The 27,438-nt window shown below is 42.5% G+C and overlaps 2 protein-coding genes and 1 pseudogene across 10 annotated transcripts in view; 2 read left to right on the top strand and 1 right to left on the bottom strand.

Annotated features, from left to right (window-relative positions):
* Nucleotides 1-27,438, bottom strand: part of cmss1 (cms1 ribosomal small subunit homolog) — a 362,453-nt gene that overhangs the window by 143,395 nt on the left and 191,620 nt on the right. For 5 of the 6 annotated variants that reach the window (XM_070893711.1, XM_070893708.1, XM_070893709.1 and 2 more), the window contains one exon: nt 18,855-18,929. In XM_070893711.1, coding sequence (XP_070749812.1) covers nt 18,855-18,929 — 75 coding nt within the window. Of the gene's footprint in view, nt 1-18,854; nt 18,932-27,438 lie in introns of those variants that run through there. The other variant, XM_070893712.1, reaches the window with a different exon arrangement.
* filip1l (filamin A interacting protein 1-like) overlaps nt 1-27,438 on the top strand; it is a 293,850-nt gene that overhangs the window by 89,028 nt on the left and 177,384 nt on the right. For all 4 annotated transcript variants that reach the window (XM_070893705.1, XM_070893707.1, XM_070893704.1 and 1 more), the window contains exons 2-3: nt 18,288-18,554; nt 24,746-24,919. In XM_070893705.1, coding sequence (XP_070749806.1) covers nt 18,294-18,554; nt 24,746-24,919 — 435 coding nt within the window. In that variant the 5' untranslated portion in view covers nt 18,288-18,293. The remainder of the gene's footprint in view (nt 1-18,287; nt 18,555-24,745; nt 24,920-27,438) is intronic.
* Nucleotides 13,133-13,334, top strand: LOC139276525 (U2 spliceosomal RNA; annotated as a pseudogene).

Consider the following 27,438-nt stretch of genomic DNA (forward strand, 5'->3'; position numbering starts at 1 on the left):
ATGGTAATGAGATGGTGCAAGTTTAAGATAATCACAAGAAGAAATAAATGGTTAGAAAAAATGATTTGCACAAAGAATGGTTAGCAGGTGGAATCCTCTGCCACAAAGCATTATTAAAGCAGAGTTCCTAAATTATTTTACAAGTTGAGATAGATGGTTGAAAAAGAAAAATATTAAAGGAAATGGGGAGCAAGCAGGAGAGTGAAATTCGACTTGATGGCTCAACTAAATAAAAACACCGGCATACATTTGATGGGTCTGATGGTCTTTTTTTGTGCCGTAACATTCTGTGGTCTCAAAGATTTAATCCTGGCTAGTTGCTGGCAGGTAATAGTTCTTTGATCACAGCAGCACAGAAACCATAGTGTTCCATGGAGGATTTAATTGTCTCTGTCCATACTTATCCCTATAACCTTCAATCCCATTCCTAACCAGATATCTGTCCAACTCTTTTCTTGAAGGAGTTAATGAACACTTCATTAAATGCTTTCGCTGACAGTCTTTGAGCAAAAGCTTGAATACTGAGAACAGCTTAAGTAAAGCGCTGGGTCTGTCAGACATCAAACATCACCAGCGAGCAAATTGTAAAAGTTACAACATGCCAATAACTATAAAAAGTTTTAAATGTGTTGATCTTCATAAAACTGTTAAGCATATCTGTTGGACAGACAATAAGACGACAGAAATTTCAGGTCAGGGGAAATCACAAAGAACTTGGGAAAACACAGAGAGTTTGGAAAAACAGTCATTCTCTCTCACACACTCTTGCATCTTAATCAGACCCACACGTATTTCTTATCGCATTTGTCTCTGATCCACAATTTAGACAGCATCTGACAATTATGCTTGCTATGCAATTTATTTAATAATAACAGACTGTTTAAAATCCTATTTTCTGGTGTTAAACAGCTCATTTAACTTTTAGTTCATCTGATTGAACATGCAAGCATACTTTAAGTTTAGATGAATTTTTTGTTCATTCAGACAAAGGGAATGTATCATTCCATTTCATGAAATGAATATCTGTATTGAGAACACCGAAATCAAGCTTAGTGTTGAAGCTCCTTCTACATTGAACACTCTCTCCCTGTGGCTCAGTGAATAAATGGGCCACACTATGTAGGTTCTGAGCCATTCAGACCAGGTTTAAGCTCTGGTAACGTGTTTACTATAAATTCAGATCTGCACCAGATATTCTCTCGGGTTCAGTATGACCGGTCTACCCCCGTAAGCAGATCCTATATCCCCTTACAACGGGGAGTTTACCTTTGCTGCCCAATGTCTCGTGATATGACAGCACGACCATAATAATGAAAACCCCTTGTTATGTGAATGAGATACTGTAATCTTGCACGTGCCACCATGTGCGTTTCTCCTACTTTCCAAAGCGCATACTGATAAATACTCGAGTGATAGAAGGCCAATTGTAAATAAACAAGCCAAGTTATTTTACAAATAATGTATCAACGAAGAGAATAACATTTACAGTGAAACTTAACCTCTTTCATAACACACCAAATAACATCGAAAATAACAATTTTGAATGCCACAATGTCCCTGCTAGCAAAGCCAAATGTTCTTGTCTTGTAGTTTCTCTGAAACAGGTCAGGACTCAGTTTAAGGAGAAAGTTTTCTCTTGCTAATCTGACCAGCTCTTGCAGACCATGTAAATACTTTCGTAGCTGGACGTGCTGAAAAAAAGCTTGACCTCTGACCCTCTCTCTGAGCCAAGGGATTGGTCTGTCAAGCTGCCAATCAATTAAATTTAACCTAATCGTCATTTCTTAATATGAATCACCTGAAATTCCTTGGAGGTGGGTGGGGTGGCTTGACCCATCCACCTCCACGGAGGTGTGTGGGGGACCTGACCCATCCACCTCCATGGCACGAACCTGGTATTGCAGTACTTCCAGGAACGGTGCAGTGGCTCTAGGCCTTTTGGCTAAGAGCATTGGCGCAGAGTGATCCTTGGCGTGTGCAAGGTGACCTCTGGCGTTTGTGATCTGACAAAGAATTGGAACGATTGGCTACGAATTTAAAAAAAAAACAGTCAAAAATTCCAAAACGTGGCAGTGCTGAATCAGCCAATTGTAGCCAGAGTTGATCACAGTTCATCCTTTCCCACAAATAGAAAATTACAAGAAAAAGTAGAGTTTGTATTCCTCATCACTATTAAGTGATTCCTTCTGGGAGTGCATGTTTGTGTGGATGCTGAGTGACGACATTGTGTGGCTCAGCTGTGAGGGATCCTGTGGGTGAATAGTCTGCTGACTGTTCAGGTTCACGTATAAGGAAAACAAGACTTGTATTTATTAAAATGTCTCATCTCTTGGAAAACGTCTTAAAATGCATTCATATTATGAATGGCATTGAAGTCACATTTGAGCAATATACCAGAGAAACATCACCATACTACAGCATAAGCCACTGCTGGCTTGAGTAATGGAGAGATAAGGAAAGTAACTGGAAGGAAAATTGGAGGAGAAAAAAGAAAAAAACACACAGCGCTAAAAAATAACAGCTTTTATATTATTTATACAAGGTCCATACTGGTAAACAGACCAGAATTATGAAGCACTCAAACCGAAAATAAAATTTAGCCCCCTCCCTCTTATCTTTCCTCTCCTGAAGACATATGCTGGAATATGGTGAAGGACCTCGAGTACATTGCCTAAATGCAGTCAGTCACTGCCCTTTAAAGTCGTTCATTCATTGTATGTAAGTGCTTTTAATATGTTTTCCAGGTTGTCCCTGCTGCCCTCCTTAGCAAATCGAAGAAAGTTTACTTTTGGTTTGGAATAGACTTCGCAGGTCTCTGCATCAGGAACTGGCTTCACTTGCACAGGTCTTGTGCTCTATAAAAACAATGAATATAGGGTAACGAAGTGTAATGGTTTAGGCAGAAGCTGGGCTAAGAATCCAGGGAACACGAGTTAAAATCTCACCATGGCAGCTGGTGAATTTGAATTAAGTTTTTAAAAATCTGATAATTTAAAAGCTAGCAAAAAGTGACCATGAAGCTATTGGATTGTCATAAAAACTCAACTGGTTCACTAACGTTCATTAGGGCAAAAAAATCTACCGTACCTGCCCGACGTAATCTGTATGGGGCTCCAGTCCCACATCAAGGTGATTGACCTTTATGTTATATATGTATACTTGTACTTACTCTGTATAGCCACCAGAGGGCTCATCCACTGGAGTCCCAAGGGATCCCATAATCCCTTGGGAGCACAGGTATACAAAGAGTCTTCACAGGTTGGAGAGGCACTCTGGAGACCTGCAATAAAAGACTACGGTCACACTTTACTTTGAGCTCACAGTGTTCAGTCTGACTCCTTCTCCATAAACTAAAACTGGCGACGAGATACAGATAACAAACCCAAAGATGCAGAGAACAGTGGGCATCCTGGAGAAATTCTCGGAGGGAGATGATTGGGAAACATTTATGGAGCGACTCGACCAATAGTTCGTGGCCAACGAGCCAGATCGGGCAACAGAGCACTGCCAAACGTAAAGCGATCCTCCTCACCGTCTGTGGGGCACCGACGTATGGCTTCATGAAGAATCTGCTCACTCCAGCGAAACCCACGGAGAAATCGTACGACGATTTGTGCACACTGGTCCGAGAGCAACTGAACCCGAAGGAAAACGTTCTGATGGCGAGGTACCGGTTCTACACCTACAAAAGGTCTGAAGGCCAGGAAGTGGCGAGTTATGTCGCCAAGCTCAGATGCCTTGCAAGACATTGTGAATTTGAAGGACATTTGGAGCACATGCTCAGAGACTTTTTCGTATTTGGCAGTGGCCATGAAACCATACTTCGTAAGCTTTTAACTGCAGAGACCCCAACCTTGAGTAAGGCCATAGCGATAGCCCAGGCGTTCATGGCCACCAGTGACAATACTAAGCAAATCTCTCAGCAAGTGCTGCTACAAGTACTGTGAACAAAGTGATGTTGTTTTCGAATCATAACGTACAGGGCAGGTCACACATACCTGCAGCTACGCGTCCGCAGATGTCTCAGAGTCCACCATCAAGGGTGATGAATACAAGACCATTAACACCTTGCTGGTGCTGTGGGGGTGATCATCGTTTCCATTCATGCCGATTTAAAGGATACGTTTGCAAAGGCTGTGGAACAATGGGACACCTCCAATGAGTGTGTAGGCAAGCTGCTAAGCCTGTTAAACCTGAAAACCACCGCGTTGCAGAGGAGGACAGATCCACGGAGGATCATTACGAACCAGAGCCTCAGACCAAGGAGGCAGAGGTACATGGGGTGCACACATTCACCACAAATTGTCCCCCGATAATGCTGAATGTTGAACTAAATGGACTCCCCATCTCAATGGAGCTGGACACGGGCACAAGCCAGTCCATCATGGGCAAAAAGACTTTCGAAAGGTTGTTGTGCAACAAGGCCTCAAGGCCAGTCTTAACTCCAGTTTGCACGAGACTAAGAACTTACACTAAAGAACTGATTCCTGTAATTGGCAGTGCTACCGTAAAGGTCTCTTACGATGGAGCAGTGCACAAACTAACACTCTGGGTGGTACCAGGCGATGGTCCCACGCTACTCGGCAGGAGCTGGCTGGGACAGATACGCTGGAACTGGGACGACGTCCGAGCGCTATCGCCCACTGACAACACTTCGTGTGCCTAGGTCTTAAACAAATTTCCTTCGCTGTTCGAACCAGGCATCGGGAAATTCCAAGGAGCAAAAGTGCAAATCCACCTAACTCCGGGGGCGCGACCCATCCATCACATGGCGAGAGCAGTACCGTACATGATGAGAGAAAGCGTAGAGATCGAGCTAGACCGGCTGCAACAAGAGGGCATCATTTCACCGATCGAGTTCAGCGAGTGGGCCAGCCCTATTGTCCCAGTCCTCAAGGGAGACGGCACCGTCAGAATCTGTGGCGATTACAAAGTAACTATCAATCGTTTCTCCCTGCAGGACCAATACCCACTACCAGAAGCCGACGACCTCTTTGCAACTCTGGCGGGAAGAAAGACATTCACAAAGCTGGATCTGACTTCAGCCTATATGACGCAGGAACTGGAGGAATCATCGAAGGCCCTCACCTGCATCAACACGCACAAAGGTCTTTTTGTTTATAACAGATGTCTGTTTGGAATCCGATCAGCTGCGGCTATATTCCAGAGAAACATGGAAAGTTTACTGAAGTTGGTCTCGAACACCGTGGTCTTCCAGGACGACATCTTGGTCACAGGTCGGAACACAGCCGAGCATCTGCAGAACCTGGAGAAGGTTCTTAGTCGACTCAATCGCATGAGGCTCAGGTTAAAACTCTCGAAGTGCGTTTTCCTGGCGCCTCAAATGGAGTTCATAGAAACATAGAAAATAGGGGTAGGAGTAGGCCATTTGACCCTTCGAGCCTGCACCGCCATTCAATAAGATCATGGCTAATCATTCACTCAGTACCCCTTTCCTGCTTTCTCTCCGTACCCCTTGATCCCCTTAGCTGTAAGGTCCATATTTAACTCCCTCTTGAATACATCCAATGAACTGGCATCAACAACTCTCTGTGGCAGGGAATTCCACAGGTTAACAACTCCCTGAGTGAAGAAGTTTCTCCTCATCGCAGTCCTAAATGGCATACCCCTTATCCTAAGACTATGTCCTCTGGTTCTGGACTTCCCCAACATCGGGGACATTATTCCCGCATCTAATCTGTCCAGTCCTGTCAGAATCTTATACGTTTCTATGAGATCCCCTCTCATCCTTCTAAACTCCAGTGAATAAAGGCCCAGTTGATCCAGTCTCTCCTCATATGTCAGTCCAGCCATCCCTGGAATCAGTCTGGTGAAACTTCGCTGCACTCCTTCAATAGCAAGAACGTCTTTCCTCAGATTTGGAGACCAAAACTGAAAACAATATTCCAGGTGAGGCCTCATTAAGGCCCTGTACAACTGCATTAAGACCTCCCTGCTTCTATACTCAAATTCCCTAGCTATTAAGGCCAACATATCATTTGCCTTCTTCACTGCCTGCTGTACCTGTATGCCAACTTTCAATGAATGATGAACCATGGCACCAAGGTCTCGTTGCACCTCCCCTTTTCCTAATCTGCCCCATTCAGATAATATTCTGCCTTCGTGTTTTTGCCCCCAAAATGGATAACCTCACATTTATCCACATTATACTGCATCTGCCATACATTTGCCCACTTACCTAACCTGTCCAAGTCACCCTGCAGCCTCTTAGCGTCCTCCTCACAGCTCACACCGTCACCCAGTTTAGTGTCATCTGCAAACTTGGAGATATTACACTCAATTCCTTCATCTAAATCGTTAATGTATATTGTAAAGAGCTGGGGTCCCAGCACTGAGCCCTGCGGCACTCCACTAGTCACTGCCTGCCATTCTGAAAAGGACCCGTTTATCCCGACTCTCTGCTTCCTGTCTACCAACCAGTTCTCTATCCATGTCAATATATTACCCCCAATACCATGCGTTTTGAGTTTGCACACCAATCTCTTGTGCGGGACCTTGTCAAAAGCCTTTTGAAAGTCCAAATACACCACATCCACTAGTTCTCCCTTGTCCACTCTGCAAGTTATATCCTCAAAAAATTCCAGAAGATTCGTCAAGCAGGATTTCCCTTTCATAAATCCATGCTGAATTGGACCAATCCTGTCACTGCTTTCCAAATGCGCTGCTATTTCAACCTTAATGATTGATTCCAACATTTTCCCCACTACTGATGTCAGGCTAACCGGTCTATAATTACCTGTTCTCTCTCTCTCTCCTTTTTTAAAAAGTGGTGTTGCATTAGCTACCCTCCAGTCCATAGGAACTGATCAAGAGTCGATGGACTGTTGGAAAATGATCACCAATGCATCCACTATTTCTAGGGCCGCTTCCTGAAGTACTCTGGGATGCAGACTATCAAGCCCCGGGGATTTATCGGCCTTCAATCCCATCAATTTCCCTGACACAATTTCCCACCTAATAAGGATATCCTTCAGTTCCTGCTTCTCACTAGACCCACTGTCCCCTAGTATATTCGGAAGGTTATTTGTGTCTTCCTTCGTGAAGACAGAACCGAAGTATTGGTTCAATTGGTCTGCCATTTCTTTATTCCCCATTATAAATTCACCTGAATCCGACTGCAAGGGACCTACGTTTGGCTTCACTAATCTTTTTCTCTTCACATATTTATAGAAGCTTTTGAAGTCAGTTTTTATGTTCCCTACAAGCTTCCTCTCATACTCTATTTTCCCCCTCTTAATTAAACCCTTAGTCCTCCTCTGTTGAATTCTAAATTTCTCCCAGTCCTCAAGTTTGTTGCTTTTTCTAGCCAATTTATATGCCTCTTCCTTGGTTTTAACACTATTCTTAACTTCCCTTGTTAGCCGCGGTTGAGCCACCTTCCCCGTTTTATTTTTACTCCAGACAGGGATGTCCAATTGCTGAAGTTCATCCATGTGATCTTTAAATGTTTGTCATTGCTTATCCACCGTCAACCCTTTAAGTATCCTTTGCCAGTCTATTCTAGCCAATTCACCCCTCATACCATCAAAGTAACCTTTCCTTAAGTTCAGGACCCTATTTTATGAATTAACTGTGTCAGTCTCCATCTTAATAAAGAATTCTACCATATTATGGTCACTCTTCCCCAAAGGGCCTTGCACAACAAGATTGCTAATTAGTCCTTTCTCATTACATATCACCCAGTCTAGAATGGCCAGCTCTCTCGTTGGTTCCTCGACATATTGGTCCAGAAAACCATCCCAAATACACTCCAGGAAATCCTCCTCCACCACAGTGCTACCAGTTACGTTAGCCCAATCAATATGTAGATTAAAGTCGCCCATGATTACTGCTGTACCTTTATTGCACACATCCCTTATTTCTTGTTTGATGCTGTCCCCAACCTCACTACTACTGTTTGGTGGTCTGTACACAACTCCCACTAGTGTTTTCGGCCCTTTGGTATTCCGCAGCTCCACCCATACCGATTCCACATCATCCAGGCTAATGTCCCTCCCTACTATTGCATTATTTTCCTCTTTAACCAGCAACGCCACCCTGCCTCCTTTTCCTCTCTGCCTATCCTTCCAAAATGTTGAATACCCCTGGATGTTGAGTTCCCAGCCTTGGTCACCCTGGAGCCATGTCTCCGTGATATAATTTACATCATATCCGTTAACTGCTGTCTGCGCAGTTAATTCTTCCACCTTATTCCGAATACTCCTCGCATTGAGGCACAAAGCCTTCGCGCTTGTCTTTTTAACACACTTTGCCCCTTTAGAATTTTACTGTAATGTGGCCCTTTTTATTTTTTTGCCTTGGGTTTCTCTGCCCTCCACCTTTACTATTCTCCTTTCTATCTTTTGCTTCTGCCTCCATTTTATTTCCCTCTGTCTCCCTGCATAGGTTCCCATCCCCCTGCCATGTTCGTTTAACTCCTCCCCAACAGCACGAGCAAACACTCCCCCTAGGGCATTGGTTCCGGTCCTGCCCAGGTGCAGACCGTCCGGTTTGGAGGAGGATTGCGGCGGACGGCCTCAGGCCCACCAATGCGAAGACGGAGGCAATCGAGGCCACAGAACGTAACGGAGCTGCAGTCATTTCTGGAACTCTTGAATTATAACTTCTTACCGGGTCTCAGCACACTGCTAAAACCACTACATGTCTTACTACGAAAAGGGGGCGAATGCCAAGAAAATGCCTTTGTAAAAGTGAGAAAATTGTTATGCTCAAACAAATTGCTTGTGTTGTACGATCCATGTAAGCGTTTGGTACTAGCATGTGATGTGTCGTCATATGGCGTCAGGTGTGTATTGCAACAAGCTAATGATATCGGGAAACTGCAACCGGTTGCTTATGCATCCAGGAGTCTGTCCAAGGCTGAGAGAGCTTACAACATGACTGAAAAAGAAGCATTAGCGTATGTCTATGAGGTAAAGAAAATGCATCAATACCTGTTTGGGCTAAAATTCAAATTGGAAACTGACCATAAGCCACTTTTATTCCAGTTTTCTGAGAGTAAAGGGATAAATCCCAACACACCGGCCCGCATCCAGAGATGGGAGCTCACGTTGTCCGCATACAACTATGCTATCCACCACAGGCCAGGCACAGAAAACTGCGGCGATGCTCTCAGCAGGCTGCCAGTGCCCACCATGGGGGTGGAAATGGCACAGCCCGCAGATCTAGCCATAGTTATAGAAGCATTTGAGAGTGAGCAATCACCCGTCACTGCCCGGCAGATCAAAACCTGGACAAGCCAGGACCCCTTATTATCTCTAGTCAAAAGCTGTGTGCTTCACGGGAGCTGGTCCAGTGTCCCAGTGGAAATGTAGGAAGAGATAAAGCCGTTGCAGCGGCGCAAAGATGAAATGTCGATACAGCCAGACTGCCTTCTGTGGGGCAATCGAGTAGTGGTCCCCAAGAAGGGCAGAGACACCTTCATCAATGACCTCCACAGTACCCACCCAGGCATCGTAATGATGAAAGCGATAGCCAGATCCCACGTGTGGTGGCCCGGTATTGATGCGGACTTAGAGACCTGCGTTCACAGATGTAATACATGCTTACAGTTAAGCAATGTACCCAGGGAGGCGCCGCTAAGTTTATGGTCTTGGCCCTCCAAACCGTGGTCTAGGGTACACATCGACTATGCAGGCCCGTTCTTGGGTAAAATGTTCCTTGTGGCTGTAGAAGCGTACTCCAAGTGGATTGAATGTGAGATAGTATCGGCTAGCACGTCCGCTGCCACCGCTGAAAGCCTGCGGGCCATGTTTACCACACACGGCTTACCTGATGTCCTGGTGAGCGACAACGGGCCATGTTTCACCAGTGCTGAGTTCAAAGAATTCATGACCCGTAACGGGATCAAACATGTCACATCTGCCCTGTTTAAACCAGCGTCCAATGGTCACGCAGAGAGAGCAGTGAAAACCATCAAGCAAGGCTTTAAGAGGGTAAGTGAAGGCTCACTGCAGACTCGCCTATCCCGAGTCCTGTTTAGCTACCGCACGAGACTCACTCACTCACTGGATCCCACCTGCTGAACTGCTCATGAAAAGAGCACTTAAGACAAGGCTCTCGTTAGTTCACTATGATCTACATGAACAGGTAGAGAGCATGCGGCTTCAGCAAAGTGCATACCATGATAGCAAAAATGTGTCACACGAGATTGAAATCAATGATCCCGTATTTGTTTTAAATTATGGACAAGGTCCCAAGTAACTTCCTGGCACTGTCGTGGCCAAAGAGGGGAGCAGGATGTTTTGGGTCAAACTTTCAAATGGACTTATTCACCGGAAACACTTGGACCAAATCAAACTCAGATTTACAGACTATCCTGAGCAACCCACCTTGGACCCTACCTTTTTTGATCCCCCAACATACACACCAGTGGCAACCGGCACTACGGTTGACCACGAAGCAGAACCCATCATCCACAGCAGCCCTGCAGGGCCCAACACACCAGGCAGCCCAGCATGGCCAGTTGCACAGCAGCCCAGCGAGGGCCCAACAAATGATTCAACAACACCAGCTTTCACACCGAGATGATCAACCAGGGCAAGAAGGGCCCCAGATCGACTCACATTGTAAATAGTTACACTATTGATTTTGAGGGGGAGTGTTGTTATATATGTATACTTGCATTTACTCTGTACAGCCACCAGAGGGCTCATCCACTGGAGTCCCAAAGGATCCCATAATCCCCTGGGAGCACAGGTATTTAAGAAGGCTTCACAGGTTGGAGAGGCACTCTGGAGACCTGCAATAAAAGACTACGGTCACACTTTACTTTGAGCTCAGTGTTCAGTCTGACTCCTTCTCCATACACTACACTTTAATTTCCCTCTGCAAGTCACACAGTTGTATCAAACTGCTACAAAAGAACAAAAATAAAAACTGGATGGACAACTTGGCTGCAAGCACACAGACTGCAGAGGTTCAAGAAAGGCGGCCCACCACCTCGGGGAGGGCAATAAATGCCAACCTTGACAGCGATGCCCACATCCTGAGAATTATTTTTTTTTAAATTTAGCTTCACTCCAACTTCCAAGAAACAGCATCTCCTGCAGCAATAATATTTCCATTTCCTTAAGACTTTCGTTGTATTAGTATATGCTAGATTTTAAACCATCCCAATTAATGAGATCTGGTGTTTTACCAAATCACCATAAGTTTATATTGAGTTTATAAGATTAAGGGGTGATCTAATGGAGGTGTTTAAGACGATTAAAGGATCGGATAGGCTCGATAGACTATTTTCTTTGTTGGGGGAGTCCAGAACAAGCGACCCTAACTTTAAAATTAGAGCTAGGCCGTTGAGGGATGATGTCAGGACGCACTTTTTCCACACAAAGAGTAATGAAAATCTGGAACTCTCAGCCCCAAAAAGCTGTTGACGTTAGGTCAATTGCAAATTTCATAACTGAGATTGATAGTTCTTGTTAGGCACAGGTACTAAGGGATATGGAACCAAGGTGGGTAAATGGAGTTCAGATACACTATCAGCCATGATCTAATTGAATGGCGGAACAGGCTCAAGAGCCTGAATGGCCTACTTTTGTTCCTATGTTCCCAAGTCTAATTTTTTCTTCTTCCATGCAAGGAAGTGTAAACTTTTACATGGCTAGCTAAATGTTAAATGCCATGTGACTGATGTTATGCTTAGCTTTTGAGTTAATCCTTTAATTTTTCCCTATCTATTTTGCAATTTGTTTATTTATTTTCACAAAAAATTGCCTTTTTTCTCATTTTCCTGAATTAGTGACTGGCCTGTTTTCTTTAATTATAAATATGTGTAATACCATACCTCTGACTTACAGCCTATGATAATATTAGAGGATGTCCAATGTAGCAAAGTTAGCCAATGGCAGTTAATTTTGCAGCAACAAAGGGGAAAATCTGCATGCACAAAACTATATACCTATGCAACATTAAAACAAATTCACCAGTAACTAGTAATGTTGCAATTCACCAAACAGTAAAACAATCAACTAAGCAGCTTGAAATGGAAAATCTCCTAGTGTGATTTGGATGCTGTGCATTCTATTGAATATGAAGTCATTCCACAAACAGAACAAGTTCAAACTATAACTAATTAATATGTCACATTGTTTATGTCAAGGAGGAGAAATGATCCAGAATGCAAACCACTGTGACTGCAGAATAATCAAAATGAGGTCAATAGGTCCTAAAAACTGTAAAGCATCAAGTTTCGGCTCTCTACTGTACCACAAAAGCATTACTTCAGGGGTTCTACAGTCTACTTCAGTGAATGCATTTGCAAAAACCCCTATGTTAACATTAGTCCAAGTCTTCAGAAAGCTCCTGCAAAATTACAAGAATTATTGGACTGCCTAATATAGACATGGTCTTCCACATTCTTTAAAAGACATTCACTCTCTTTAAACAAATAGGACATTAATGTAATCTCACAGTGGGCTGGCAGGGAATTCACCTGAGACACCTTCCTTGAAGAAATCTGCACCCTATAATCTCCCATTCTGCTGGAATTCAGACCTCTTTCTGGGGTACACCCTTAATTATTTGCCCAGAGGTGTCAACAGACACCCCAAATACACATATTGTAAAATATGCAGATCGCAGGAAGTGTCATCCAATTATCGAAAAAAGCTAACATGAATACAAAATGCAAAATCCTGTTTTGTTTCCAAACAATATTTTTAGTATCATGTTTGATAATTTTTGGTAAATTTATCAACAGGAGGAAATTTCACCTCAAATAAAGGCAAGGAAACAACAGTGAACATTAAAGTAACTCTGACCACACTCGGTCAGAAAGAGGTAAAAAGGGATGAGCTGGTTGTGAACTTTACATGAGGTGCTTAAACTTCTTTAAAAAATGAGGAAGACCATGCTTGCAGCAATTGTTAAGGAGGTGGGTGGGGTGGCTTGACCCATCCACCTCCACGGAGGTGTGTGGGGGGCCTGACCCATCCACCTCCATGGCACGAACCTGGTATTGCAGTACTTCCAGGAACGGTGCAGTGGCTCTAGGCCTTTTGGCTAAGAGCATTGGCGCAGAGTGATCCTTGATGTGCGTTTGTGATTTGACAAAGAATTGGAAAGATTGGCAACGAAAAATTAAAAAAAAAAAATTGTTTTAACAATCATCGTTTCTCGGCCTTTTGGCTAAGATCATGCATAACTGACCTGACAGGGGAGTAACCATGACCCCAACGTGGTTCTCCCTGGATCAGGAAGGTGGTTCTCCTATGCTTTTTGGAAATAGGTGGTGGATGGGGTGGCTTGACCCATCCACCTCCATGGCACGAACCTGGTATTGCAGTACTTCCAGGAACGGTGCTTGGGCTCTAGGCCTTTTGGCTAAGAGCATTAGCGCAGGGTGATCCTTGATGTGTGCAAGGTGACCTCTGGCGTTTGTGATCTGACAAAGAATTGGAAAGATTGGCTACGATTAAATTTTAAAAAAAAATTGTTTTAACAATCTTCCTCATTTGTTCAATCCACCCTAAACAAGATCATCAATGACATCCTCTGTGAATGTAATCATGGCAGCAGACACCTCAAGTTGCTGGAGAAATATCACCAACGATGTCTCCGCAAGATCCTACAAATCCCCTGGGAGGACAGGCGCACCAACATCAGCGTCCTCATTCAGGCTAACATCCCCAGCATTGAAGCACTGACCACACTCGATCAGCTCCGCTGGGCAGGCCACATAGTCCGCATGCCAGACACAAGACTCCCAAAACAAGTGCTCTACTCTGAGCTCCTCCACAGCAAACGAGCCAAAGATGTGCAGCAGAAACGTTACAAGGACACTCTCAAAGCCTCCCTGATAAAGTGCAACATCCCCACTGACACCTGGGAGTCCCTGGCCCAAGACGGCCCTAAGTGGAGGAAGTGCATCCGAGAGGGCGCTGAGCACCTCGAGTCTCAAAGCCGAGAGCATGCAGAAATCAAGCGCAGGCAGCGGAAAGAGCATGTGGCAAACCAGTCCCACCCACCCCTTCCCTCAACGACTATCTGTCCCACCCGTGACAGAGTCTGTGGCTCTCGTATTGGACTGTTCAGCCACCAAAGGTCTCACTTCAGAAGTGGAAGCAAGTCTTCCTCGATTCCAAGGGACTGCCTATGATGATGATGATGAGTCATGGCACATTTGTTCCCCACCTCTCTGTGATGTTCAAAATGGCTTACCTCCATCCACATTCACCATTTCTACTGTGATCCATCCTCACATGATTCCAGTTTTACCTATTCTTACATAGCCAGTCCATCTCCAGCAAAAGCTATGCATCTCGCCCCTACATGGGTCATCTCCAAAGTGTCATAAGGTTCCACCCTTGTTCTCCTCCTTTTATTATAGAATCAAGAATTTTTGCAGGCCTTGTGACCATTCGGACCATCTCAGATTCTCTGAAAGAACTATCCACTTATTTCTTGTCCAGTTGCTGCCTCTTAAAGATAATATCCACACACATGGGACAGTTTCCATATGCATGCTGTTGACACGCCATTCTACCTTTCCATCACACCTTTGATTCCATGCTGTCAGATTGCCTATCTGACATAAAGCCATGGATAAGCCAGAACTTTTTCTAACTGAGCATAAGGAAAATCACTGTCATCTTCTTTGGCTCCTATTAAAAATGTTCTCGCAAATCCATCCACATTTCTAACTGCTAGCTGAAGCTGATGAAGACAAGAAGCAAACTCAATATCTTGTTCAACCGTGAGCTAAGTTTCAAATCCCATTTTCAATCTATCAGTAACGTCTGCAACATTGTCCTTTCTTTGCTCACATCCTGTCCCACATTAATATCAGCTTTTTCCATCATCACTGTCCTTGCCAACCTTAATTGACTTCCTAATTCCCAATGCACTGAAGTTAAAACTTTGCCCCATGTATACAAATCTCTCCACGGTCTTGCCCTCCCCAGTCACGTCCAGGCCTGCTATCCTCTCACTAGGCATTCTGTGCAATTCCAACTTCCAACACTCGTCTTTTGGAAGCAGAGCCTTCATCCATCTCAGTAGAATTCTCTGGAATTCCCTCACTGAACATCTTTGCTTTGTTATTGCTCTCTTAAAGTCATGAAAATCCACATCAAAATCTAACTTTACAACTCATCACTCCTACTCTGTAGTGCTCTCCTGTGTAAATACCTCGGGGTATTTTCAGCAGATTAACGATGCTATAATATAATTTGTCATTGTTCAACCTTCATATATAAATAGAAGCATACTATGGTAGTACAAAATTGGCCGCATAATTCTGAGGAACTTACATCATCAGATTGGCTGGGAGTGTACTAAAGTGCTCATCACCTGAGGTATCAAGCCAACTGTAAAAACTCCAGTAACCCTATCTGTCAGGTTTGGTATTTTATTCTTCACTTTTTTCCTAAGTGGGCAACAGCTCAAGATGTAATTTCATTGGCACTGACTATTCCTCATTTATGTCTTTGAATAGTGAATGTTAGAAAGCTATTTACCTGTGGGAGCATCACAGCCAGACTAATTTTGTTCTCCTTGTGTGTCCACACAGATCCATTGCTATCAGGGTCAATACATAATGGTCAGGAACATAAAATACAAGCTGACGTTCTTCATCCCAGAACATTTAAACCAATTAGTTACCCAAGTTGAGATTAACAAATTCAGTATAGATCTGTGATGTACAAATTCATAAAAGATACAACAAAGAAATAGATAATTCGGTCCAACCATGTCAGTGTTTACCCTGCATGCGAGGAAATAGTTCTTTCTCATCACATCTATACCTTCAACCCTTTTCCTTGACTTTCCTGGGCTGTGCCAATATCATACTTTGTGGAGTATTTACACACAGTAGAGATATCATCCAATGAACTAAATTAAAACAATTTGTATTTATATAGCGCCTTTAACGAATTAAAACGTTCCAAATCACTTCACGGGGCATGTTATGACAAAAATTTGACACCGCGCCACATAAGAAAAAATTAGGCCAAATAACCAAAAGCTTGGTCAAATAGGTAGGTTTTAAGGAGTGTATTAAACAACAACAACAACTTTTATTTATATAGTGCCTTTAACATAGTAAAACGTCCCAAGGCACTTCACAGCAGTATTACAAGACAAAACAGATAAATTTGACACAGTCATATAATAAGAAATTACAGCAGATGACCAAATGCTTTGTTAGAGGCAGGTTTTAAGGAGTATCTGAAAGGAGGAAAGAGAGGTAGAGAGGCAGAAAGATTTAAGGAAGAAATTCCAGAGCTTAGGGCCTAGGGAGCTGAAGGCACGGTACCGATGGTTGAGCAGTCATAATCAGGGATGCTCAAGAAGGCAGAATTTGAGAAGCGCAGATATTTTGTGGGGTTTTAAGGCTGAAATAGATTACAGAGATATGGAGGGGCGAGGCCATGGAGGGATTTGAAAACAAGGATGAGAATTTTGATGAACTGGACAGAGTCAGAGTGACAGAGTTTGGGGAACCGAAAAAGTAGCACTATTTCTTCTTTTTGTTTGTATTAACTGTTAAAATGTGCATGCCGTTAATACTGACTATACTGAAATGGGCCGAATGTTTTTTTCCCGCCAAAATAAAAATGGTCTATATTAGCTATGGATTAAGATTATTAGCTATGGATTAAGATTAAAGCCATAACAATAAATATAAACTAAAGTAAGAAATGTGCCAAACCCAAATAAAGATGCTAACATTACACGTTTATTCTGGATGAGTCATCCAATTCGGGAATTAAGGTTTTCAACCATATCTTCGATCATTTTAGTTGCCGCAGTGGAAGAAATTGAACTGATTATAAAACTGAACTGACACCAATGCATTCTCTGCTCGTATATTTGGAGGTCTTCAATTGGCTTAGGCAACTTTGTACAATTATACAATTTTAACCTTTGCCCATTTGAACAAACTGTGAAGTTATCGGCGATTGTTAAGTGCTTAGTATTCTTAATTTTCAACTCATTTTTTTTTGTAATTTAAACCCTCAAATTAAGGAAAAATTCAGCAATGGGAGTGGAAGGTGGGGGGGGGGGGGGTGGTGGTGGGAGGGGAGATCAATGCTACATTTTCCAGAAACAAGTCTATTAATATTGTGGTGAAAATATATATTTTTTAAAATAATTACAAAATTGATCCAGAAATTTAGCAATAAAAAATAACCAGGGCTGAGACATCAGTTTGGAGGAAATTAGAGAGAGTATTACCCTACATCTAACTATCTTATACCTAAATAATGCTAACGTCCAAAATGGAAACTACTCCATTCCCTATCACTAATATCCCACATCTTGATAGATATGAGTCATTAAAAAGTCATAAAGTTATTCATTAAAAACAGGAAACAATGAAACTTATGAATGCCCAAGGTTTAAAACAATGGAGAAAGGAACCATTTCATGTCCAAAATAATATGAACTATTTCCTAATAAATCTGAAGTAAAGCACAACAATCACCGATGAATGTTTTCAAATGTTACACGTTATCAAAACTTGAAGCACAGGTACAGTTGATGCCATCTGGCACAAGAATGGACTGAATTCAGAATAAAATATCTACATAAACTTGAGACTACTGGAAATGGCCAAAGATACCAGGATTGATTTCAACATCATTATTTGGTTTGAAACAGTCTGAAAAATTAGAACAATTTTCTTTTATCCAATGTTATATTTAATAAAGTAAGCACTCTAAATAATTTTTATTCTGGCGCTTTGCTGTGGGAAGCAATTGGCACATCTTTTGACAGTCCAACAAACTTTATTTTGATTTAAGAAAGGTTGGAGGGGTGGGGTGGAAGCAAAAGGACACTCGAAGTTACTTGATCCTTATGGATAGTATATATTGTGAAAACTAAGGGAATTTATTAAGTTGTAAATGCCATTTAGTGGATGTGACTTCATGAAATATGTCATCCAACCTATATGTAGCAGAGATGTAAATGTCTCACATTCATACTTGGAGATTGGGGTGTGGGATGGAATACATCTAACTCCGGAAGCTTGTAGTGATCACTTCTGGGCACCACACTGTTATCCAGATCCCAATTGAAAAAAGGTTGGACTGTCAATTTGATTTGTAGTGGTGGTCACAACCTTTCCTATTCGGTTTCTGCTTTGCATGTCAATAGTTTTTAAATAGTAAAACTATTTAATTGCCTTAAATTGAGACTGCTCTATTTACTGGCAGTGATACATTTAGAGTTTAGATCCTGCTAATTGTTGCAATTAGAATATTGATGATTTAAATAACTTCATTTAAAAAAAACTGTGTTTTAAACTGTTTCAGTTGGAAATGCGCTCAAGAAGCAACAGCCTGGAAAGCTCATCCAAAAATAGGTTGCATCAAAGAGCAAGGTCATGTCATCGAAATTCTGAAAGGGACGAGTTATACTCAGGAGCAATTAAAATGAACAATCAAAGAGAAAGAGACTATATGGAAGAGACAGGGACTGTGTTGCGAAATCATAAAACAAAGACATCATCCAAAAAACATGAAGATCTTTCACGAGATGATCTGTTGTTCCTGCTCAGTGTTCTTGAAGGTGAATTAGAGGTTGGTAATCTGCATTAACTATAACATTTCAAAATGTTTGATGAGAATAAATGCTTTCTTTGTCACGGATTTGATTGAGTAGTGTAAAAAGAAAAGCAAGATTAAGGCTAAGTTGAGTCAGTGAGTAAATGAGAATAATTCCATTGTGGGTTTAGATGAAACCACAAGAGCAAAGCTCATGCATGCTTATCAACATCAGAACCCCAGAATTTGACACTATTTTCAGTGCGATCACTTCCATCTACACATTTAAACATCTAAGCAGCTATGTCAATTGGAATGTTGAAAATGAAGTCTCACCTGCTGTTGCCTTCAGCTTCTGAGCTGTTGTCTGTAGACTGCTTCTCTCCACACTGGTTGGTGTGATGGTCAATGCTGCAAGGCAGAACACACAATTCAGTTGATAGGTGAAAATGCTCACAGTAAAAGATTACTGCTACAATATTGTATTGACAGACTGAAGTGTGAACAGCATGGAAGGGCTGTTGAAATTAAAACTCATCAAGCTTTCCATGTAATAGCTCAAGAACAACAATAATTTACAAGCTTTTTGTCAAAAGCTATTTATTATTATTTATTTCAACAAATTTGGGGTAATTATTTTTAGTGGAAAGACATTTCTACAGGTACCTGTAGTTTCTTCAGTATATACTTTCGCATACACAGGATATATTAAAATGTTATTTATGAGTTCCTTCTTAGGACTGTGTCACAAAGCTTCAGGGCAGAACTTGCTTTGTGTACAAGTCACAACCACAGCTAGTTTAAAAAAAATGCAAATTTCCCATTAAATTTGAGATTTCAAAAATACTTGTACCAAAATTAGGCTTCCTTTTTTGCAGTTTTATTTGATATCAGCATTCGATTAGATATTTCTCCCAGCAAGATTAAACTGGTCATTTGCTTTATAATCAGCCTGCAATGTCTACATCAGCATAATTTAGAACATATCCACCCATTACAGAAAATAAAATTGATTTGAATGAGAAAGAGCCAATTGGTCGATCAAACCTAGCGCTTCCACAGTACACAGGAGATTTTCTCCATCACAAACTCTCCCCACCAGAGATCTCTATTCTTCTTTCTAACCCCTGTGAATTAAATATATTTATTAATATCGCTGTAAATATAAAGCTTCCTTCTCAACTGGTGCTAATCTTTTTGAAAGTATTGATCGACACAGGATTAACTACTTTTCTGGTAGTTTTTGGAGCTTTGGTTGATTGTTTCAGTCTTCATTTAACAGTGTCTATGCCTCATTCATTTCTGCTTTCCTCAGTTGCTGCGTTTTAAAAAAAGATTATGGGCTCAATTTTCCCCAATGCCGTTTTTTGGTGTATTTGAAGAGTTACGCCCATTTTTTGGGGGTCCGACTACGCCAAAAAAAACTGTTAAAGTTTCCCCGTTCTAACTTATGAAATTGGCACTGTGCAGCCTGGGGGGGGTGGAGCCTAAGATCTGCGGCAAAAAAAGGATATCCCCCCTTCTATGCATGCACAAAAAAAATGATGTTTTTTATGTGACTGGTATGGGCGCGCATGCCCAGTACACCTCCCAGTCTGCATTCAGCCATTTTTAAACAGCCAGTTGTGTGTGAGAACTTTAATTCTGAGTGGAAAAAAATCGGAGCTACAATATGCAATACAGCTCAAGGACCAAGAAACTCTCACAGGACGAAGTGGAGGCTCTGGTTACTGTAATTGAGGCCAGATGGCACAAGCTGGACACCAGCAGAGGTCACATAAAAGTTTAATCAAAAGAAATGAAGAAACACTGGAACCAAGATTTCACAAGATTACTTAGAAATGGTGACCACCCTGAGGTCTGGAGAAAAGTGCAAAAAGTGGCAGGACCTTGGTCAAACACTTGGTGTAAGTAATATTTTCATTTATTCACTGGAATTGCAATTAAAAATGTGACCATCTGTATGTCCCACCCAGCAGAAAGACACCCTCTCTAAAAACTTATATTTTCAGCTTTGCAGACGAAGGTGGCCCACAACAAGACAGAGAGAACTCTAACAGGAGGCCCGGAAAATCTGCACCCTCCGACACCCTTGGAAGACAGGGTCGCTGCTTTGATGGGTCCTGTCTGGAGAAAAGCAACCACCACTGCACAAGCTGGGCCCACACTTGAGGGAGAGGGCAAGTCCTGCAAATTCCAGACTCTGGCTTTGCTAAATGTTAAGTACTGCGCGGGCTAGCCATGCTTCAGTTCATAGGGATGTCTCCGTCTGCTACGTTTCGGTTGATGCAATGTGCTATCATTCATCATGGTCCTTCAAATGAGCCTGCTGCCTGCGCTGTGTGTACCTACTCATGCCACCCTGTCCCCTCCTCTGCTGCTAACCATTTGTCTGTTCTGTTAGATTTTGAAGAACTTGAGGCCAACCCTGACGAGGCTGAAGCCGATGCAGAAGAAGATTCAGACATGGACGAGCTGAAGAAAACATTTTCCATTCCCACCTTCCAGACTAAGAGCATGTGGGGGAGGATAAAGCCCCCACTCTTGCACTCACTCTGGAGGAGTGCCCATTGCAGTGCCAGCCCATTTCCTGAGTGGTGCAAGTGTTGGGACATTTCATAGTTTCACACTGTCGGAGGCTGCGGGTCCAGCAAGCCTCAACCAGGGCCCCACTGTCCGAGGCTGTGGGTTCCAGTGGGGTGCAGCGAGCCACTCCCAGGGTGAGGAGTGGAAAGAGAGCTCGACAGCACTCTCTTGAGGTGCAGGATCTAACAGATGTGGTTCAGTTGATGGCAATGAGTGGGGAGAGCATTGACCTTATGTGATCACTCCTGGACCCCATCGGTGGGGTGGGTGATGAGGTATCAGGAATGTCAGGAGAAGTAACAACACTCTCGTGAGAAATGGGAACACTGTCGGTGCACATGAGGGAGGGAATGTCGCAGGTAGCTGAGACGCTGGCGGAGCACAAAGAAGGGAATGTCGGAGGTAGCTGCTACAATAAGGGAACACGCCCAAACCACGCAGCCATTGACGGAATCAACTCCCACTCCCAATCCAATCCCCAGACCAGCCTCTGAAGAAGCCCAAGCCGGGCCTTCCACATTACCGCCTGCTCATGCCCAACAACTGCAAGTGCGCAAGCATTACCCGAGATGCTCGAAAGAATAAGCTTGGTACCAACCCGAAAAATGCTGCGCCACCATCAGCGGGCAGAGGTGGAGTCAACAAGACCAAGCGCAGCGGGCGGTCTTAGAATAAAATGGAAGAGAGATGGGTGCAGCCTTTGTTTGCTGCTGCTGTTATTATTATTGTTGTTACTGTTGTAACTGTTCTCAAATTCAAAGTTTTTTGTAAGAGATATAAATTTACAAGTTTAAAAGTTTGTAAGTGATCTTAACTGAATAGTTAACAGTTTGATACAAGAATATTTTTATAAAAGTTAAGTACAAACAAGTGTTAAAATTTTGAATAAAATATATTTTAAATTATAACTGAATCATTTACATTATTTGTTCCATTAACACAACACAACATTACGGAACAAATCCAAACAGTACACATGGTCCATTTGGAATAGTTGCCGCTGAGCCTTCAGGCAGCAAAGCGTTCACGAATGAGCTGCTGGCTCGAGCAATCGTTAAAGAGACACAACAGCCTGCCCTCCTCTGCCATCGTGCTCCGGGTTCAGGTAGTTGCATGGCTTCCTCGTCCTCCTCCTCCTTGTCATCTGCATCTTCCTCCTCATCATCAGCCACTCTCACCTCAGCTGGGTCTTCTACTACCAGCTGCTGCTGCCTCATGATGGCTAAGTTGTGCAGCATGCAGCACACAACAGTGAACTGACCAACAATCTCAGGGGAGTAATGCAAGTAGCCTCCGTAATGGTCCACGCATCGAAACGCTGCTTCAAGATGCCAATAGTCTTCTCTATGATGCTGCACGTCGCAATGTGCGACACGTTGTATTCCCGGTCAACTTCCATCTGGGTTATATGTAGGGGCGTCATGTTCCAGGTGACGAGGCCATACCCTTTATCGTCCAGCAGCCTGTTCTGCCCTTCGGCTGCTGCTGAAACATGGCAGATATAGTGCTCTTGTGTAGGATGAACGCATTATGGGTGCTCCCAGGGTATCTCGCATCAACTGCCATGATGCGATGCATGTCGTCACAGACGAGCTGCAAGTTAATGGAGTGGAAGCCTTTTCTGTTTCTGTACATCTCAGAATCCTCCAAAGGTGCTCGTAAGGTGATGTGGGTACAATCAATGCAGCATTGAACCTTGGGGAAGCCAGCAATCTTGGAGAAGCTCGTAGCCCTGTCACGCATTGCCTGGGCGGTCATGGGGAACTTTATGTAGTCATTCCTCCAGGCATATAGTGCAGCAGTCACCTGCCAAATGCAGATATGTGTTCCATTTTGAGAAATGGCACACACATCCCCAGTTGTAGCCTGGAATGATCCAGATGTATAAAATGAAAGTGCAGCTGTAACCTTTACTTCAACTGACAAAGCAGTGCTCCTGACGCTTCTAGGTTGCAGGTCTGTTTTTATTAACTCTCAGATCTCGGTTACAATTTCTTTGCGGAAACGCAGCATTCTCAGTCTGCCTCTCTCAGGTGCAGGTACGAACGCCTGTCTCGATGTACCCGATGTGGGTAAGGCCTCCTGCCCATCATCATACGTGCTTTGAGGTTCCTCAGGTGATACTGCCTAATCAATCTTCTCCTCCGCAGCACAATCATGTAGAAGGCTTGCACGAGGTATGGCATCGTCAATATTGCCCCATAATTAAAACTCAAAACAGCAGGACAAAGCACTCACACCTCTTCTTTCCTCTCCCTCTCCAAGGTGCACGCCCTAGTATGGACCACACCCTGGTCTGCGCATGCGCAATAGGCGTGCTTAGAACGGGGAGCTAGGCATTCATTTGGGGCAGCAAAGTCTAATGCAATTCTTGGATTTTTGATTTTTTTCAAAGTACCATCCCACCACCAAACATCTCTTCACCGGGCTCGAGAGTCGGTCAGCAGAATCGCTCCCTTACCCGGACACAGGGGCTCTGTTTCTAACACTCTCCTCCTCCGCCCCCGCCCCCCCGCCACCTCCGAGCTTCTTTTGAAGCCGAGCCCCGAACCCGCGTCCGGGTGAGGGAACGGTTCTGCCGGCCGACGGAGACATTCAGTGGTGTGGTGGTACTTTGAAAAAAATCAAAAATTCAAGAATTGCATTAGACTTCCAATTTCTCCCTTTTGACTTTGAAAGAATTAAGATTCATGATGCATATTCTCTGCCTTCTTGACTCCCTCCAAAACTTCGGCTAAAAACAATGGCGTCTTTCTGCGCCGATTTTGTAATGTGCGCTGGTTTTTCTTAATTGCCCAGAAGGTTTTTTGGGAGTGGTCAAATACGTTGTCTTAGGAAAAATGTAAGTTGGCCAAACTTGCTTAAATCTGAAAAACTGGCGCAGACATCAGATTATGTTCCCTATGATGCAAAAAAATCGTAACCTAAAAAAAAATCGTACCCAAGCGAATTACACTGGCATAGAAACTTTGGGGCAACTAGGACTTGGAGATTTTTATTTACTCCAAAAAAAAACAGTGCATGCCAAAAAAACTGCGCAGATAATTGGGGAAAATTGAGCCCATTTTGTGTATTATTTTCTTGACAATTTCTGTCACCTTGTGTCCATGAACAAAGCCTAAGTAAGTTGTACAACAATCTGCTCTGCAGAAAAACTGTTTTCAATTCTGGTCAGTTTCCTACAGGGAACAAAACTAAATTTAAACCAGAAATTCCAAACCACAGGGTTAAGAAAAAAAAATGATAAAAGAAAAAAGGCTAACAGGATCAATAGAGCAAATGTATCAGTTGCACTGGGATGCACGCTGACCCTTTATGTTTTGGACAGCTCAAAAAGATTTTGCAACCATGGGACAGTTAGAGTGTTCAACATTTAGTCCAAATTTGCATTGGCCTATCCCACTCCGCAAAATGAGAAATAAGCACAATTTCTGAAGGTATTTCAAATGACGAAAATCCACAGCTTTCATTCCATTGGACACAGTCATGCTTAATTTTACATTATAATGGGAGAGAATTTATTTAGCTAATCCCCAATACATGTGAGCATGCAAGAAAATCTTTTTCGATATACAGTATTCTCCATAAATCAACAGGTGACATAGTATGCTAGTGCGTCATGTTGTGTGGATTTGTTCTAGGCCAGAGATGAAGTTATAACTGTGCTGAAAGCGGAGAAAATTGACTTGGCACTTCTGGAAGCACAGTATGGCTTTGTTATGCCAAAGAAGGTGCTACAAGCTCTCCAACGGGACACAATCCAAACAAAAACAGACTCACTGCAGGAGGACATCTATGAAAAACCAATGGTCGAGGTACGTGATTTATGCAAAACAAGCTATAAAGTTTTGTTAGTAATCTCAAATTAGACGCCAAATTATAAGCAGAAGGCCAGTACTTTCACTGCTCGAAAATTTAAAATGAAACTTTGTAATCTCTTCCTCTCTCCTAACCAAATAAGTGAAGCACTTGAATCCCAACCAGGGACCATGGATTTTGTGTCCGCTACATGCCAGGTTGCTATTTTCATTGGCAAATCCCATCAACTCTTGGCCTCGCAATTGTATAAAGTGGAAGTGAAGTACTCCATCTACAGGGACATAGAAAATAACAGACACCACCCCATTAAATGGTGTTTCCTGCCAATCATGGAGCATAATTCAAACTAGAAGTCGAAAGCCAGACCACCCTATGCTTGTGGTGTAGGTAGCGAATGACATCACTGGAGAGAACATTAGTTTTTTTTTCCCAATACCCACTATGGCCCTCTATCTTGCCAGTGTTTCTTTTTCTATTATGGATAGTATAGCTGTAACAAGAACTAGAATAAGCACCAAAATAAAAGTGTCGTGCAATAGTGTGGAATGTTTCTACAAGAGAAATACACTGCATATTTTCTATAATGTCTAGAAGCTGCAAGATTCATGTCCCAAATAGGCATACATACCATGTTTTGCTACAGCCTACTTCAATGTGGGCATGGATCATTTCTAATTCGTACAATATATATTTTGTATAATAAATCTAGGAAGGTAGAAGATTTTGGAATCAGAGCTTTGAAAAAGAGGTATTACTTTCAATTTGATCCTTGCTCATGAGCTTAGAAGTAAGTACCTATTCTAATATTTGGCTCTATTAAATTTTTATTATGTTTTTTTTTAAAAAGAGAGCTGCAAAACCAACAGCAAAAGTACTGTATATATTTCATTATATTCTGCAGTAGCTTCAAGGACAGATTTCTATTGAGGAAGATTACATTGTAGTGCACTTCTCAGACTTACTAATTTAGCTAAAGATCTTCCTTTTATTAAGTTATTAACAACAAGGTTAATCAAGTTCTGGGATACATCTTGAGGGTATTGGATTAAGTTAAGATAAATTATTCCAAGAACAACTGGTCCTTTTTGGGCCAGACTGTAACATATTCCAACACTGAGCTCCCAGATATCACAGACACACCTATTTTCAAGGAAACCTTCTGTTTAATTTGAGATGTAAATAAAATTCAATTCAAAACTGAGTTTTCAAATGGGACACCAGAAATAAATCCAGTCTGCATTGAGATTAGGAGATATTCCTTAACTTTCCATTATAATGACTTGGTCATTCGAAATACTCAGAATACTTCTCTTATTAGTGCACAAGCTGTGCATGTTACGTTTGGTTACAATTTTCTTCCTTCTTTTCTTAAAGGCCACAGTTTCAATGGATGCTGGCAGCTCGTCGGTATCTCACCCAAAGGGTTATTCCTCATGTAGGAGCCGAGGCAATTACTGTTGACTATTTGACCAAAGGGGGACATAACAGCCAGGCCTGGTAATGTCCTCATGTGACCATCATGTATAATTTCCAGCGAAGGCCATTATACAACAATCAGGAGCACAAAACTTGGCTGATTTGCTCCTCCCTAGGCCAACCTCATAATTTTTAAATCCAATCACTGAAGTTTATCAAAGTGAGAAGAGAAACTTTGGAATCAACTGGCTGCTTGGGGTCAGTTATTTTCTTCACATATCCCGATGTTCCAGGGCTACGGGTTGATTCTCTTTGCAGATGACATTGAGGCCATCTGGGTTTAAATCCCCATTTACGATTAGGGAACTTATTTATTTTAAATAACAGATAAGTTTTTTACAAATTACTAACTTGCATTTGAAAATAAATCTGAATAGAAATAGCCTTAATACTATTTTTGAAATAACTGAATCTTATTTATATATATTTTTTTAAATCCCCTCATGGCAGTTGGGAATCCAAATCTCCAAAAGCTTTGGAAGTTTCTGAGGCAGGTTGCAAAATTAATTCCGAAACCTGCCACAGAATGCAATCACAAATAATGAGTAGGCAGTCAAAGGCTTTGGGATTGGAGTGTTTGTCTATCTAGAAGGAACTGCAGCTCAGCAAAAATCCCTTCTCCACTGCAATAAATTTCTTGAAATGTTTAAAAATATAGCCCCAAAAATCCATGGGCTGTGATCCCAGCAGTTACACTGGTGACACACTCACTGATGCTCTTCAGCTCTGACCTTGAGTGAGTCAGTAGAAGGGCACAATCTCCATGGGGACAACAGGCTTTTACCAAGAGTCCATTGAGTGCTCATTTGAGCCTCTACGCAATCCCAGTCTTCAGAGGACCATTTGTTAGATCCTGTGGTTCCTCTGGACTAACACCTCATTGTTCTCAGTGTGGAAACCTCCAGTCCTACACAGGATCTTGATTAAGTTGGGGAAATGGGAAGCAGGAGTCTCTGCCCGACATTAGTGGCCTTGTAAGTGGCACCCAATCAAAGCCACTCAAGAAATACCAGAATTGTTGGTGACCCAGCAGAACTGG

The sequence above is a fragment of the Pristiophorus japonicus genome, chromosome 11 (genome assembly GCF_044704955.1).
Source record: "Pristiophorus japonicus isolate sPriJap1 chromosome 11, sPriJap1.hap1, whole genome shotgun sequence".
In the NCBI taxonomy this organism is placed as follows: Eukaryota; Metazoa; Chordata; class Chondrichthyes; family Pristiophoridae; genus Pristiophorus; species Pristiophorus japonicus.